At 36.8% G+C, this 16,474-nt stretch overlaps 1 protein-coding gene across 2 annotated transcripts in view; it reads left to right on the top strand.

The window, feature by feature from the left end:
* Window positions 1-16,474, top strand: part of Cstpp1 (centriolar satellite-associated tubulin polyglutamylase complex regulator 1) — a 166,641-nt gene that overhangs the window by 25,169 nt on the left and 124,998 nt on the right. For both annotated transcript variants that reach the window (XM_047518966.1, XM_047518967.1), the window contains exon 2: window positions 9,799-9,901. In XM_047518966.1, coding sequence (XP_047374922.1) covers window positions 9,799-9,901 — 103 coding nt within the window. The remainder of the gene's footprint in view (window positions 1-9,798; window positions 9,902-16,474) is intronic.

Below are 16,474 nucleotides of genomic sequence, written 5' to 3'. Positions count from 1 at the left end.
TTCCAGTCGTTCATCCCATATGATTTTTGTGCTCTTTGGCCTAGACCTCTGGGGCATCTATAAATATCTACAAGAGCATCCTTTACTTTCATAACCAAAATTGAAACTCAGTAGATTATTGAGCATTATTACAGTTATATCCCATAAGCAGGGTGTGGACAGAGTTTTTAGTGGGGATTTGACAGGTGAGACTCTCATTTGAAAAACAATCTCCATTTTTATCCAGAGGCATTATCACCCAGAAAAGAGAGGACTGGGGATTCTAAGCCCATGAGTTGTCAGAGCCCTTAAATTAGAACTCTTCTGTGTCTGTCATTAGAAAAAAAAAAAAAAAGAGAGAGAGTCTGTTGTTCTCATTTCAGTTGTTGTGAATGTTAACAAATTTATATGAAATATTTTAATATAAAATGCCAAATAAGTAATTGAATTAGTATCTGATTGCATTAGTATCATTAATCTGCATGTTTTAGTTAAATTGCATTTTACCAACTTAATGAAAATCTGTGAATTTAATGATAATATGTAAATACAGTTTATTCCTAAAGAGTAACTTTTTATGACCATATAACACAACTTTCACACTGTGATTTCACTACTTCCCTGCCTGATATAACATTGTAAGTGGCATATGATTGATTCCATGTTTGTCAGTTTGCAGGTTTTTTTTTTAAACTTATGGTGCTTTCTGGAAAATAGTTGAGTGAATGTTTATGGAGGTGATTTGATAACTGCACTGTTCCATGAGTAACTATTTTTGCAGAGTTATTGTCATGACAATTATTACTTGGGTTCTTCATGTGTCCCCTAGATTGTAACTGTGGGTAAACTTAAGTGCTACTTTAGATTTCTCTGGGGTTCAGGAAGTACATTTTGTTATGATCAGCTAACAGAGTGCTTTCAGTTTGAACCTCTATGAAAGCCTACTTTAAAAAAAAAGAGAGATTCTGTAGTTTCTGGCACTTGAAAGTGCAGAACTCCAACCTACTAATTCTGTATTGTGAGATTTAGGCTGCAAATACTGAGGCAATAGGATTTATGCGCTTAGTCTTTTTTGTTGTTGTTGTTGCAGATGGACACAATACTTTTATTTTATTTATTTATTTATTTTACAAAGTGCTGAGGATCGAGCCCAGTGCCTCACATGCGCTAGGCAAGCACTCTACCACTGAAGTACAACCCCAACTCTGCACTTCATCTTAATAGACATCCCAAAAATATTTAAAAATCAGTTTTAGGAAGCAGAAGGTGAGAAGGGAGGATTAATGGATGATCAGAGACTGTTGAAATGCCAGGGCCCTCAGCTCTGCACAGCTGTTAACTAGTACAGCACTTCTTTGGGTTAGGGGAAGTGGACTTTAGTTTGTATCCTATACTTTACATCAAGATCTTTAGTCACCTTTTGTCTTCTGGTTGTCCCAGGTGATTGTTAGCATATGTATAATTCTCTGCCTCTGGCATGTCTTTAAATATTTGAGTTTGACTCGAAACAGCACTCTGGTGGTTTGGATAAACAGATGCAATGTATTAGTTTTGTCTGTTTTGTAATAAACTATTAAGGTAAAAAGATCTTTTCTTAATTTGTAAATTTGTTCTCAGAAAGCTCCATTTGATGCACGTCATAATGCGTATCTCTTCAAGGGTGGCAGTTGTCTCCAGTGCAGACTAAAGGTGTGGCTTCAAAGCCAGTCTGCTGCCTACTGTCCCTTTAACTTTAGTAACTTCCCTTACATTGCTAAGCCTTCCTTTTTTCTGTCTATAAAATGGGGATAAAATAAAATACCTAACTCATAGGATTGTTGCGAGGAGTAAATGAATTAATACTTACAAAAACTTAGATCGGTATCTTATGAAGTACATTAAGCTTAATAAATATTTGTGGCTATTATATTTATAGGTTTAACTGCTATATAGTAAACCTTGTAATTATCAAGAACATTAAAGGAGGGAAGCCTCCCACATTTATATCAAGGATATTTCTTAGGAATATTGATCTGCAAGGTATGATTCATTTGTAACTTTTTCTGGGACTCAAAGTTAAAACTTGACTCATAATAGTTTTATATTCAGACGTGGTTAGTATTTTTAAAGAGAGGCTTGATTTCTGATTAGTACCTTTTATTTTACTGCCCTGCAAGTTTTAAGTTTGTTTTTATATAGTGTTATACTCGCTGTATTAAACATGAAATCATGATTCTATTCAGGACCAGTTAGCTTAATCTAAATATAACACCTGAAGAAAATATAGGACAATAGGCTTATGTACATGGAGGACACCTGTTGAACAAATATATATAAAAAGCCAAAAAAAAACTTTTGACTGTGTTGACATTTAAAATTTCTATATATGAATGACAGTACAAACAATTTAAAAGTCATAATGTGGATGTATATGTGACTTATACAGAATTGGAAAAGTCTACAAATCAAGAAGAAGAAAAAATAGGCAGAGGGGAAGATTGGCAGAAGATACTAATAAGTTGTTCACAGAATAAGAAATACAGAGAAACATGAAACTATGCCTAAGTGTACTTGTAATCAAGAAAACTAAAATTAGGGTCAGGTATGCTGGCCTGCATGTGTAATCCCAGCAGCTCAGGAGGCTGAGGCAGGAGGATCACAAGGTCAAGGTCAGCCTCAGCAATTTAGCAAGGCCTTGTTTCAAAATAAATAAGTTAAAAAGGGCTGGGAATGTAGCTCAGTGGGAAAGCACCTCTAGATTCCCTAGTACCAATAAATAAATAAGTAAACAAACAAACTAAAATTACGTGACATAGCATTTTTATAACTATTAAATTGGCAACATCGGCAGTGAAACAGGTTCTCTTATGGCTAGTGGGAGTGTAAATTGGAATAACTACCTTGTAAAAGCAATTGCCCAAATCTAGTAAACGTGAAGATGTATGCATCTTTTGAAGTGCCAATTCCATTTTGAAGAACTTCTACCTTAGAAGAACTCTTGCACTTATGTACAGGGAAACATGAAACATGTCCAGGAATACTCAACGAGGCTGAGGTCATAGCTCAGTGATAGAGTTCTTACCTAGCATTCAGGAGGCCTTAGGTTCTGTCTTCAGAATTACAATCAGAATGTTCAACATGTTACAGTTTGTTACAATCAAAATATAGAAATAACCTAAATATTTGTAAATAGGAAAATACCTACCTTTGGGAAATATCAAAAGGGTAAGTTGTTCTCTATTGTTTTATAAAAGATCAACAGACATTGTTGAGTGAAAAAAGCAAGGTGCAGAAAAGTATATGTCATTTACTTAAAAACAACTTAAAAAAAAACAATTATAAGCTGTGTATTTCTGTATATTTGAAAGTATGCATCTCACACTGATAACTTATTATCTATGAGAACTGGAATTGGTCTTTAACCTTTTCTGTATCATTTGGACTTTTCAACATAATTACATATGTAATTAGAAATAAATATTTGTGCCAGGTGTGGTGGGGTATACCTGAAATTTCAGGTACTCATGAGGCTGAAGTAGGAGGGTACAAAATTCAAGACCAACCTCAGCAAATTATCAAACCTTGTTTCAAAAATAAAAGGGACTGATGATGTAGCTCTGATAGAGCACCCATGGGCCCTGAGTTCAATATCCAGTAACCTACACACACACACACACACAAAGAAACATTTGTTATAATGTAAAGATCTTGACAATACTTTGTCTGATTTGCCAGTTTAAGCTTTTCTAATATTTACAGCAAAAGCCAGCAGTTTCTAGATAATACATATAAGAAGGGACACATCATAGGATTTTGGATGTTTCTTGCTTTGTTTTGTATTCATTTTGGTTTTGAGGCATGCTGAGCTCTAGTAGAAGGGATTGACTTTGGAGTCAAGTCTAAGTTTGAATCCTTCCTCAGTAATTTTTTAGACTTTGGGCAGGAGTTCCTTAACCTCTTTGAGCTTCAAAAAAGCTATTACCTACCTCATTGAGTTGTATAAGAACTAAATGTGCTTATTTTCCTCATTTCCTCATCCCCTTTGGTCAAGGGAAATTGATCTAATGTGGTCCAAGATCAAAGATGGTCTTGTATGGATGATAAAATGTTTCACTAGAATCATTTGTCTTGGACCAGGACATACTAGTAAAGATGGAGGATACAGATCATTAATTTTAGAGGTCTAGTAACTTTTTAAACCATTAAGCTATCTATTTGTAGCTCACAAGAGCAAATACTGTATTATGTTAGTGATTTATAAAGGATATTGAACTTGAAGCATCTAAGCAGTTTACCTAGCATATTTTGGTTCCCAGGCTTATTTTTATTATATTAGAGAACAGCTTTAATTTAGCTCAACATACACACATTTTTGTCAGCCAACATCTGAATCTCAAGAGGCCTCGGAGACTTAAATGTGTCTCAAAAGGATTCTGGTGTCGGGCCTGGTGATGCCTGCCTATAATCCCAGTGACTCTGGAGGCTGAGGCAGGAGGATGGAAAGTCCTAGGTCAGCCTCAGAAATTTATTGAGACACTGTCTCAATATAAAAAAGGGCTGGGAATGTCGCTTAGTGGTAGAGCATCCCTGGGTTCGATACCCAGTATCACCAAAAAAAAAAAAAAAAGTTGCTGCTAAGGGAAGAAAAAGTCACATTTAAAGTTCAACTTGAATATATGTATATACTCTGCTTTTCATTCACACTGTTATTGCCCTTGTATCTATTAATATCAACATATAGTACCTCATGAATATTTTCCCACCGAGACTTGTTTTTTCTAGCATTGAGACTCTATTAAATAATAATTTAAAGAATAAAAGGGGTGTAACTAATGTTGTATGTGGAAATTCTAGACCCCTCAAGCAAAATTTTCCAAATGGGACCCTTTATTTAATTGCAAAATAAACAGCTTACACTTTGATGGTATTTATGTTTGGGAAGAGAGTAAAAGGAAATAGTTTTGGACTTTCCCCGTATAAATTAGGGCCTCCTGAGTAATTAGCAGTTAATAAGTGAATGCTTCCCACAAGTTTAAAAGCTGTAGCTAAAATGTGTATGTGATTATGTATATGTTATTATAGGAATAGGATTATATATAGTCTGAATATAACCTGGAAATATTATTGGTTGGATGAATAGAACTTTAAGCGGGTGGGTAGGGGGCTATTATTTATTGAGCACTTACTATGTGCCAAGTAAGATTATTACATAGATTATTTAATCCTCACTACAGTCTTTAGTGGTAGGTATTATTATTGCCTAAACTTTACAGAAAGGGCAGAGAGATTAGGTAACTTGCATAAAGTTACACAGTAAGTTCCTGAACTAGAAATAAAATACAGGTGGGCCTGATTCAAGAACCATGTTCTTAACCAGTGAAGTAAATTGCTGTGCTGTTTTAATCTGTGATCGGTATGTAGCAATAATATAATCATTAATATGTTACTTTTTGTGCATATAAAATGTTTTTTAAGTTACTAGTTCATTGTCAAACATAATCTTAGGCTCATACCCCTTTTAAAGCAGGAGTGATTGGGGTATAAAGAGACTAAATGATCAGCATGGGGGACATCAACAGAACCCAGTAGTTTCTCATCTACAGTTACCTTCATTTGCTTGGTTCATAAACAGATCATAGCGTTTCCTTACATTTCCTTTAGATTTTTCAGTGTAGTATGATGAACTTATAAATGCTTATCTCAGACAATGATGATATCTTAGAAAGACAGGCAGCTGGGCATTAGTGCAGATTTCAGAACCTCACTGATACATGTTGGAAGGTTTAACTTGATCTTGTGGAAGTCATGGTGAAGCTGAAGAGGAAAAGCCAGTCTTAAATACTTCTCCTTTTTCCAAGAGGGCAGCTAAGGTGGCCAGGTATCTTTGCCCTCCAGGGGTGCAGGTGTGCTGTTTTAATTCTTTAATCATTCACATAAATTAAAGCCTATTCCTTTACATTTAAAAAATAATATAAAACGACACTCTCCATGTTTTATTGCCAGGCAAGAGCTTTGAACTTCTGTCTCATTGAAGTTTGATAAACTGTAAGGATTTTCCAGGATTGGGTGGTACACTTAACCACAGAGGGAACATTTGACTGATAAGAACTGCAGGTGAAGGAAACCACCAAGGAGCAGCAATTAGAGAGAGCTTCACACTTGGCTGTTGGCTGGTGTGAAATTCTCATGGAGAGGAGCCTTTCCCTACCTCTGCAGCTCTTAGCTCTTTCTCTTCACCCACAACTTAAAAAAGCATCAGGACTTCTGGTTTCCACTTTGTGAACTGGGAATGGGTGGGGTAAATACTTTGTGGTGGAGTGGTTCTTTTTAAGAAACTTTGAAATTTGGGGGCAAGTTCTAACTTCACACAAATGGTATGCAGGTGGGGACAGGACAGAAAGACACACATGTGCACATACATGTACATACATGCACAAATTCACAAAGTCACAAATAGACCTTATTTCTCAGATAATTTTACTATTAACATACACTTCTGTCTTTGTGCTGTGTGTAAAATGAAGATAATTTTTACTTCCATCACTGATAATAAGTATTAATGATGAGGCAATATAGTAGAGCACAGATGCTTGTTATCAGAATCTTAGTTTGAATCTTGTCTCCTCTGCTTGCTTTGTAATCTTGAGCAAATTAATTCTATAAGGCTCAGTTCTCCCATTTGTGAAGTAAAAAGGCCTATCATATGATTGTGGTGAAAATTAAATGATGTGTATAAAACAATCAGCACATTATCTGGCACATTGTTCAATAAAACGCACAAGGGCTTAAAAAAGGTACTATTAATTGTAACATTCAAGTAAGTATCTGGCAAATAAATGTTAAACAGGTATAGTCCTTTCTTTTTCTTTCTTTCCCTTTTTTTTTTTTTTTTTTTTAGTGCAGTCTATTTTCCAAAAAATCCCCCTCTTTTTAAAATTTCTGGGATGACAAAAGTGCTTTGATTCTAACTGCTCTGAAAACATTTCCTGTGTAAAGGGCTTTCACACTGACTTTTAGTCCCTGGAGCAAGGGAGGAGAAGCAGCAGGATTTGCTTCTAAGTGGATCTCTTTCATTTCTACCATCAAAAAGAAAAAAAAAAAAAAAAAGTCCTGTACTAGCCTTAGGTAGAGGTAAGTCATAAAAGGCCATATTGCCCAAGGAAGGAATTTTTTTTTTTTTTTTGTAAGATCAGAGTAAGTGGGTAAAGGAGGAAGGGGAGCACAGAGGTGAAAATACAACTGATTTTATTGTTAGTCTGGTTCTGTTTTCTCCCCAGCTTAATATTTACTTAATTATAATGATTGGTATTTTGAAAATAATTAATGCCAGAAATTGGCATGTATCGTCTCACAGCTTCATTTTCAGATTTGGTGCTTTTTTTCTTTTTACATTTTTTCTTTTCTTAGTGCTGGGGATTGAACCCAGGCCTTACATTCTCTAGTTCATGCCCTAAGGCTGAACCACACCCCCAGCTCCCAGTTTGGTCTTTGTGTTGTTGTTATGCTTTTGCAGTACTGGGGATCAAACCTAGGGCCTCCCAAACACTACCTAGATATGTTCTCTCTGCTGGCCTATGTCCCCATATCCCTTTGGGCCATTTCTTAAAGAAATAGTTTCCCAGTTGGATGAACTGAGTTGATGAAGCCCTGGGGCTTTGTTTTGTTTTCACAACCTTTTTTTGGGGGGGTGGGGGAGGACAGTTTGCAGTGGTTGAAAGTTGTTAGTTTGAGGAAGCACTTCATACATATAAGCAGACAACTCATGGAATGTAACCATGTTGCTCTTCTGTACTTCCAGCTGGGGCAAACATGGTGGAACCCTGGGTCACTGTTGTCAGATGAATGCTTGAGCTTAGCTTGGTGGATTTGTTTTATGAACTTCACTAGACTACCAGGACTTCAGAAACAGTTTTTTAAGCATTCATTTTTGCAAATTTTAGGTAATCTTTCCTGAGGAATGAAACTATAAAATAGGCAAATATCAACCTTGGCAGCAACTTCTTGGAATTGCTTTTTGGCAGTATATTCATCACTTTTGGGTTTTTGTTCTCACTGCTCCAGAAGAAAGTATTTTTCTGAATTTCTGGATGGTAAATGTGAACATGAATTGGAAGTTGTTATATAAAGTATGTCAGGATACCATTGTCATACCTAAAGATAAAATTCAGGCTAGTAGAAGAAGCATTTCACTGAGCCATGCTATACAGAAAGTTCCAGTCTTTATTGTTTGCTTGTAAATCCTAATAACCCTTTCTGAAAAGCTTGCTCCCTGCCCCTCTTGGGTGCTGGTGATTAAGCCCAGGACCTTGTGCATGCTAGACAAGTGTTCTCCCACTGAGCCATAACCCTGGCCCTTCTGATGGACTTTTTTAAAATAATTTTTTAATAATCTTTTTTTTTTTTTAGTTTTAGATGGATAAAATGTCTTTATTTTATTTACCTATTTTTATGTGGTACTATGGATTGAATCCAGTGCTTTGCATATGCTGGGCAAGTACTCTACCCAGTCCTTTGAAGGACTTTTAAAAAAATATGTCAAGTATATAGAATGCATCAGGTACTATGTTGTTTTACATACATTATTTAATTCTTAAAATCTTATTTGGCAGGTGAGGTGGAGTTATTTATTCACATTTTACAAGGAAAAATAGGCTTGGGGAGAATTTGTTCAAGGTCACACAGCTAGAAAATGGTAGGACTGAAAATGGAACTTGGGTCTCCCTGAACTCCAAAGCCCATGTTCTGTGATTCTTAAACTTCAGGGTACATAAGAAGCACCAAAGGTATTTATTAAAAATTATTGGGCTCCAGTTGGAAGTTTAAGATCACTAAATCTGCAAATCTGCATTTTAATAGGGAATCCCAGGTGGTTCAGATCAAGGGATTGATCTGATTGATAATACTTTGAGAAATAGATTGAAATTATATTGCTTTCCACACTTGATACAGAAGAAAACAGGTATAGATTCAGTAATTATCCCAGATTAAGTTACGAAAGAGAGAGCCACGATTTAAACCCAGATCTGACTATGACTTAATAAATCCCACTATTATGTATAATGTACCAATAAAAAATTTAAAAACCCAAGTCTGTCTAGCTCTAATATTCACATTCTATATTACAAGCTCATGGCTAATTGATACATTTTCCAGTTACAACAAATGTAGAAAATATGATATCTCGGGCTGGGAAGATAGCTCAGTTCATAGAGTGCTTGCCTGTCAAGCACAAGGCCCTGGGTTCAATCCCCAGCACCACAAAAAAAAAAAATGTACAATATATGACAGATATCTAATAAGCCACCCAGATCATGCTGTTGTTATTTATCAGTGTCATGACTTACATATACAACAGTATTGGAATATTCATGATCTTTAACCTTTTTTAGTAACTTTTTTAAAATTAAAGAACTATGTTTTCCTTAAAGTCAGATCATTCTGGCTTCAGGAATGGAATTCCTAGAATAAGTTTTTGAACATGCAGAAGTGGCAGATGGTAGAAGGAGGTGTAAAGAAAAGAACTTCCATGTATATCTCTTAAGCGATGCTAATACTCCTCAGCAACTGGTCTTCCTCACTGAAAGAAGGATGGAGGGTTGATGCTGATAGTAACTGTGAGCCAGATGGCAGTAGCTTGCGTTCTTCATGTTGTGTTCACCCATTCTGCCCCCTGAGATCATATTAGGGCCAGCAAGTTTCCTCTGCCTACGTTAGTCCACTTCCTAGGGCAGAGCTCACACCTTGATTGACTTGTAAGGCCTCCTACTAGGATTGGGAAAACTTCACTGATCTCTAAAAATCTCTCTCATTTTCTCTTTCTCTCTTGTTTTTTGTTTGCAGCCCAGCGACATGTCCTCACGTACATGGAGGATGCAGTGTGCCAACTGCTAGAGAACAGGGAGGATATTAGCCAGTATGGCATTGCCAGGTTCTTCACTGAATAGTAAGTACATGAATGCTTTGCTAAAAGGGCGAACCCAAAAGAGGTACTTGGAAGCGGGCAGGGTACATGAAGAATAGAGCAGAACAATGATGATTATGTAGTGGCAGTGAATGTTTAGTTCTGGTAGGTTGATTGAGGGCTGCCCAACATGTTTGGGAGCATGCCTTTCACAGAGCTAATTTTGTCCAGTGATATGTCTCCTGGATGGTCATGACTATAGTAGTTAACAGCTACCATTAAATCTGTTTCTTTAGGTCCCTCTTACAGTTTTTAATTTTCTCCTTTATTCATGATATTTACTCTCATTTCCTTTAATTGCTGATCCTTTAGCCTGTGTTTTTCATGACTGACTTTTCTCATGAAATTGTTTAGAATGGTAGTCCTGTGCAGTTTTCTTTCTGGAGGATGTTGTACCAATCACTGAATGATGTATGAGCATTTCTAGAAGGAATCTTTCATAGATTATATTTTTTGAAGGATCATGATCTTTCAGTGTGAAATATGCCTGGAGCTGGGCACAGTGTCACATACCTTAATACTAGCAACTCAGAAGGCTGAGACAGGAGGATCACAAGTTTGGGGCCAGCCTCAGCAACTTAGTGAGACCCTGTCTCAAAATAAAATAAAAATGGTTGGGAATGTAGGTCAGTGGTAGAGCACTCCTTGGTTCAGTCTCTTGTACTGCAAGAAAATAAATAAATAGTACTACAAATAAATAAATAAAAATAACCTATCAGGGGCTATGGAAAAGTAAAAATAATTACTACTTTTAGAATATCACAGAACTATTTTTAGACTGAATGAGATAATCACTTTTTAAAAACACCTTAATCTTAGACATGGTGATGCACACCTATAATTCCAGCTACCCGGGAGGTGGAGACAATAGATCTCAAGCTCAAGGCCAACCTGGACAACTTAGTGAGACCCTGTTTCTATGAAAATAAAAATTTTAGTAGGGCTTGGAATGGTAGCCCAGTGGGTAGAACACTTGCCTAGCACATGCAAGTCCCTGGGCTCAGTCCCCAACACCAAACAAGCAAACAAATGAATGAACAAAAAACGCTCTTAGGGCCTAGGGCTGTAGCTCAGTGGTAGAGTGCTTGCCTCTCACATTCGAGGCACTGGGTTCAATCCTCAGTACCCCATAAAAATAAATAAAGATATTGAAAAAAAAATAACCTTCTTAATCATCATGAAAGGATGTGCTAAAGAAACACAAAGCATTAGCTGGGCATGGTGATGCACACCCGTAATCCTAGTGGCTTGGGAAGCTGAGGTAGGAGGATCACAAGTTCAAGGCAAGCCTCAGCAACTTAGAGAGGCTCTGTCTCAAAAAATAAAAATAGGACTGGGCCCAGTAGTTAAGTACCCTTGGGTTCAATCTCTGGTACCAAAAAAAAAAAAAAAAAAAAAAGAAAAAAGAAATACAAAGCATTATTTTTATTACCAATATGCCATCATATATTTATATAATCTCTTGGATTCTCTTTCCTTTTTTTCCTGGCTAATTGGGAACCGTCTAGGACAGAAAGAATAACCTGTTAATAGGCTTCCTGTTAAGGTGAATCATGAACTGAAGTCCATCTTCCTTGAACATAGATTCCCCCCTCCCATCTATCCTCCAGGTTCTCCTTGAGACAATTTCCTTATAAAATTAAAAGTTTTTAAATTAATTTAAAATTAAAGTCTATTCTTGGATTACTGTTAGAGGAATACTTTTACTCTCCTTAGCTCTTTTGCTTTTTGTTTTGTTTTGTTTTTTGGTACTGGGGGTTGAACCCAGTAGTACTCCATCACTGAGCTTGCCCCTAGACCTTTTTATTTTTTATTCTGAGACAAGGTTTTGCTAAGTTACCCAGAGTTGGCTCAAACTTGTAATCTTCCTGCCTCAGCCTCCAGAGTAATGAATTGGAGCTCTAATGAATTAGAATTCTAAGTTCTTGGGAAAACAAACTTTCTGGGCAGAGGGCTAACCCCTTCTCCCAGTCTTCCAAAGGAGGGTGAAGTACAGAAAGGAATCTTGTTCTCATAATGTGGACTGAAGCAAGTAAGGTAGGCAGGGAATAAAGGCTAAGATTGAATAGCCTTGCTTGCTTTTACAGAATTGACAAGCCTCAGGGTCAAGTTTCTAGGCCATTTAATCTGTACCAGCACTCAGGAGGCTCCTAGCCAAGTGAAATATGACTCTTCTAGGGGTAATGCTTCTTCCTGGCCCTTTTTCATTTAACCCTCCCATCCCACCTTCTTTATAAGTTTTTCTCTTATACTGGTTCCTTAACTGCAGGCATCATTTCTTCTTCACCTGTTTGCCCAGTACTTGGCATGGTGCTTAACATATAATAGATGTTAGGTAAATATTTCTTGAATCTCCAACTGTATCTATATTTTAAGCTATAACATGCTATCTACTCTTTTCTTATTCTCGATATAATGAACATTATTTTCTCTCTTTTTTTTCCCCCTCTGTTGTTGATTTTAGGTGGTATAACTCTGTGTTCTGCTCTTTTTAAGAAGCTATGACTAGCACTGCACAAGTGAACCCCACTGGTCTATGTAACTGATACTGAACTCTAGAGAACCAGTAGTGAGACTTATAGCTGTTTGGAATGCTGTTAACTATAGATAGCTTTTTATCTACCAATACACTACTGAAAAATTCTTAAGATTTTTCACACTACTGATAGAAATCTAGTTGCAAGTGAGCTGTTTCTGGTTCTCAGGAAACTAAAATTTAAATAATGTATGTGAGTGGCACATACCTGACACTTCTATAACTCTAAGACATCAGATTGGCCTGAGGTTAAGTTATTTTGAGAAGGGAAAGGTAAGCCAGCATCAAAGCTATGATGACATTTTTTCCCCCTGTACCAGGGATTGAACCCAGGGGCGCTTCACCACTGAGCCACATTTCTAGCCCTTTTCTATTTTATTTTGAGACAGGGTCTCACTAAGTTGCTTAGTGCCTTGCTAAGTTGCTGAGGCTGCCTCAGCCTCCCAAGCCACTGGGATTATAAGCATGTGCCACCATGCCTGGCCAAAGACAGACAGACAGACAGACAGACACACACACACACACACACACACACATATTTTTAATACTTGAAAGGTCTAGCTATATGACAGAATGGGAAGTAGTAGAAATAGCATTTGGTAGGCAAGAAGCTCCTGATTTTTCTTTGACAATGAAGATTTAGCTAGTGAAAATCCTTCTGTTTCAGGCCCCTTCTGTTTGTATTGCTTCATAGGAGAAGCAGATGAAGGGAAAGGACCACTACCCTAGAAGAAAGGTGAGCTCCTTATTCCTGTAAGTTCTCTCTGCACCCTCAGGCACATTTCTGAAATCTGGCCTCATTGCCTCATCTATGAAAGGGATTTAATGAAGCTTTACATGCTTATATTAATAACAAAATAATTACATTTTATAATGGACAATTTTCATTAAACTCATACTGTCTCATAGTACAGTTGTTTATACTATGGTATTGGTACAATTATTATTTCTATTTCATTAATAAGGAAAGTGAGACTCCTCAATGTAATGTTTAAAGAGCTTCAAGTTAACAAGCTAATAAGTGTCGGAGTTAGGAGTTTTCCTCCCGTATTACAAATTCCTGTTCTGTGTTGCCTTTAAGTCACTTTAGCGCCTAATGTGGCTGGAGGCCTACCCTGATAATTTTTGAGCTATACCTATCTTGAATTTTCCCTATGAATGATACTCTGTAAGCTTATCACACAGCCTTGTCCAGTGACTTCAATTCATTACCATTTAAATGTTTAGTATTGGCCTTTGGGGGGATACAGTTAGACCTATCTCTAAATAGCAGGAAACTTGATTTTTTAAAAACATATATTAACTGTACTTTTCTTGCAGTTTTGAATTCATGCCTTTCCATGCATTTAATGATGCGTGATTTAACCTTTCAACAATGGCAGAAATACCCCTAGAAATTGGTTTTGGAAGGTTTTTCTGTTGATTTTGTTCTTTAGGACTGCTTGCCCTTTCACCTTTGCTGTTACCCCTTGATTGTTTGTGTTTTCAAACATGTTCACAATTGTACCAGGAAACCTGGATGAAATGTAAAATACAAGGGGCTGAGCAGTACTGTGTGTATGTTTGCAAGACAGTGAGCTCTGCAGATCATATTCCTCTGGACACTCTTGAAAGAAGGATTCTAAATCCCAGAGGATTTTCTTTTATGTTGTATGTAACCTCTACCTCTGAGTGCTGTCCTTCAACCAGGGGAAGGTAAAAGAAATTAATATTTAGAGGTGCTGCTCTCAAAATAGACCAAGTCAGTGCTGGGTCAGGCCCTCTGAAGAAGTGCATCCAAGAAAATGAGGCTGGAGTGGCTGTGACTTAGAGACCACAGCAGAGTGTGACCAGGTTCTTGTGGTTCTTGTGGCTTTTTAAGACATTGGAAAATAATGATGAGAGAAAAACAGACTGAAATCTGAGAATTCCTATCAGAACTGGGAACCATTCTTCACAGGCTAAATTGATGGTTACAACCCTGTGGCATCAGGGAGCTTGACCTCCACATACTAATATAGAAAAGAGTGATTACTCTGTGGTCTTGGTCAGTGGGCCCAGGAGGGCTCTTTCTTATGATCAAGTATCTTGTTTTTGTTTTTGTTTTTTTAAATGATGGATTTTAGTTTCTTGGTGAAGTTTTGATGAGGATTGTTGCAAGGAAAAGAAGTACACAGATTACCTTTATTGATGGAGGTTTATTTTGAGGATGAAAACACAAGACAGCTAGCTGGGTGTGGTAGCTAATTGTAATCCCAGCAACTCCAGAGGCTGACGCAGGGGAATTGCATGTTTGAAACCAGCCTCCACAACTTAGTGAAGCCCTAAGAAAGTTAGGGAGGCCCTAAGCTACTTAGTGAGACCCCCATCTCAAAATAAATAATAAAAGAACTGAGGAGTAAAGTGCCCCCTAGGTTAAGCCCCAGAATAAAACCAAACCAAACCAAACAAAACAAATAAGACATTTTGACCACCTACTATGAACACATGTGTACTAGGCAATGGAAATATCAGGGAACAGGACAAATAAGGTATGTGCCCTCATGGACCTAGTGTTTTAATAAACTGATGATGAGAATAGCTATTAGTTAATAGCTGATAGTTAATAAACACTATGTGTTAGGCACTGTTCTAAGAATATAATATGTATTGTCTCATTTACTCTTCACAAAACTATGAGATCGGTTAATAGTTAATAGTATCTACATTTTACACATTTAGAAATTCAGGCACATAAAAATAACTTTCTCAGGGTTGAGCTGTAGCTCAGTGGCAGAGCACTTGCCTAGTATGGTTGGGGCACTGGGTTCGATCCTCAGCACTGCGTAAAAATAAATAAATAAAATAAAGGCAAGCTGTCTATCTACAACTACAAAAATTTTTTTTTAAAAGTAACATTCTCAAGATTAAAAAACCGACAACTATAACATAATATACAACAAGAAAATAACCAGGGTAATGTGATTTATAAAATGGACAGAAGAGATGATATTTGGGGGCTCATTCCATCAGAAAGTAGCTCAGAGGGCAACTCACTTTCTCTTTGTTCACCTCAATGACCTAGGCTGACTGTGTCCAAATAGATAATTTGATTGACTTTATTTGTTGCTATTCAGACTGGAGAACCATTAATAATCAGTATACCTATAAAAGCCACTTTTTAGATAGATAGTTGACCTCCCTCATGCCTTGCTAAAACCATGTGGAATAAATATGGAGATGGAAAACTTTATTTAAATAAGTTGTTTATAGAAAAGGAACACTGATTTCATTCTGAGACATAGTAATTATCAGAATTTAATTGGGAAGTTGAATACTTTATTTTGGTACATACTCTTACAGTAAAAAACTTCAGCATCAAGTTCCCTTTTTATTGCTTTAATTAGAATAAATATGAAATGCAAACTTTATTAATTCACTCTTGGAGAAAAAAAGGAGATTACAATAGTTCATATTCCTAAATCACTTAAAATATAGCTCTAGTAAATACAGTTCATGATTGTAAAATATGGATTGTTTCTTCTTTTTTGAAACAGGTCTTCTAAGCCCTATGAGAGATGATCCACTTCTTCCCTACATAATCTAGAACAATCAGGGTGTAAACTTTCAGTTCTAAAGTTGGCAGATTTTTTTAGGATTGCCCACCATCTAACATTTAAGTAATGTTTTGAGCTCTTCTGGTGTCCATGGTAATGAAGGAGCAGAGAATTGGGGCAGCAAGAAACAGAGCAAACCAGGACTTCACTGATTTCCTGGATTGCAGTTTTGAATGAGGAATGGACTTGAGACTTCTCTGGGCGATTTCTGCTCCATGTTTTCCCTCCTTATTGTTAAATTAAGCCAAAATGTGGTGTGGTGAAATAATGACTAATCCTATTATAGGCTTCTTCAAAAGGGGTAGTGCTTCTCCCTGCAGCCAGCCCCCTCCTTCCTTTTTTCCATAGTTCAGTTCTTAGCTGGAGTTGACACATTATAACAAAAAATTGCCCATTTCTCATTGTCAGCATCTGGATTCTCACAGAGAATTGCCAGGAAAAGAT

The sequence above is a fragment of the Sciurus carolinensis genome, chromosome 11, assembly GCF_902686445.1.
Source record: "Sciurus carolinensis chromosome 11, mSciCar1.2, whole genome shotgun sequence".
Lineage (NCBI taxonomy): Eukaryota > Metazoa > Chordata > Mammalia > Rodentia > Sciuridae > Sciurus > Sciurus carolinensis.
This window is presented reverse-complemented; position numbering and strand designations above follow the sequence as displayed.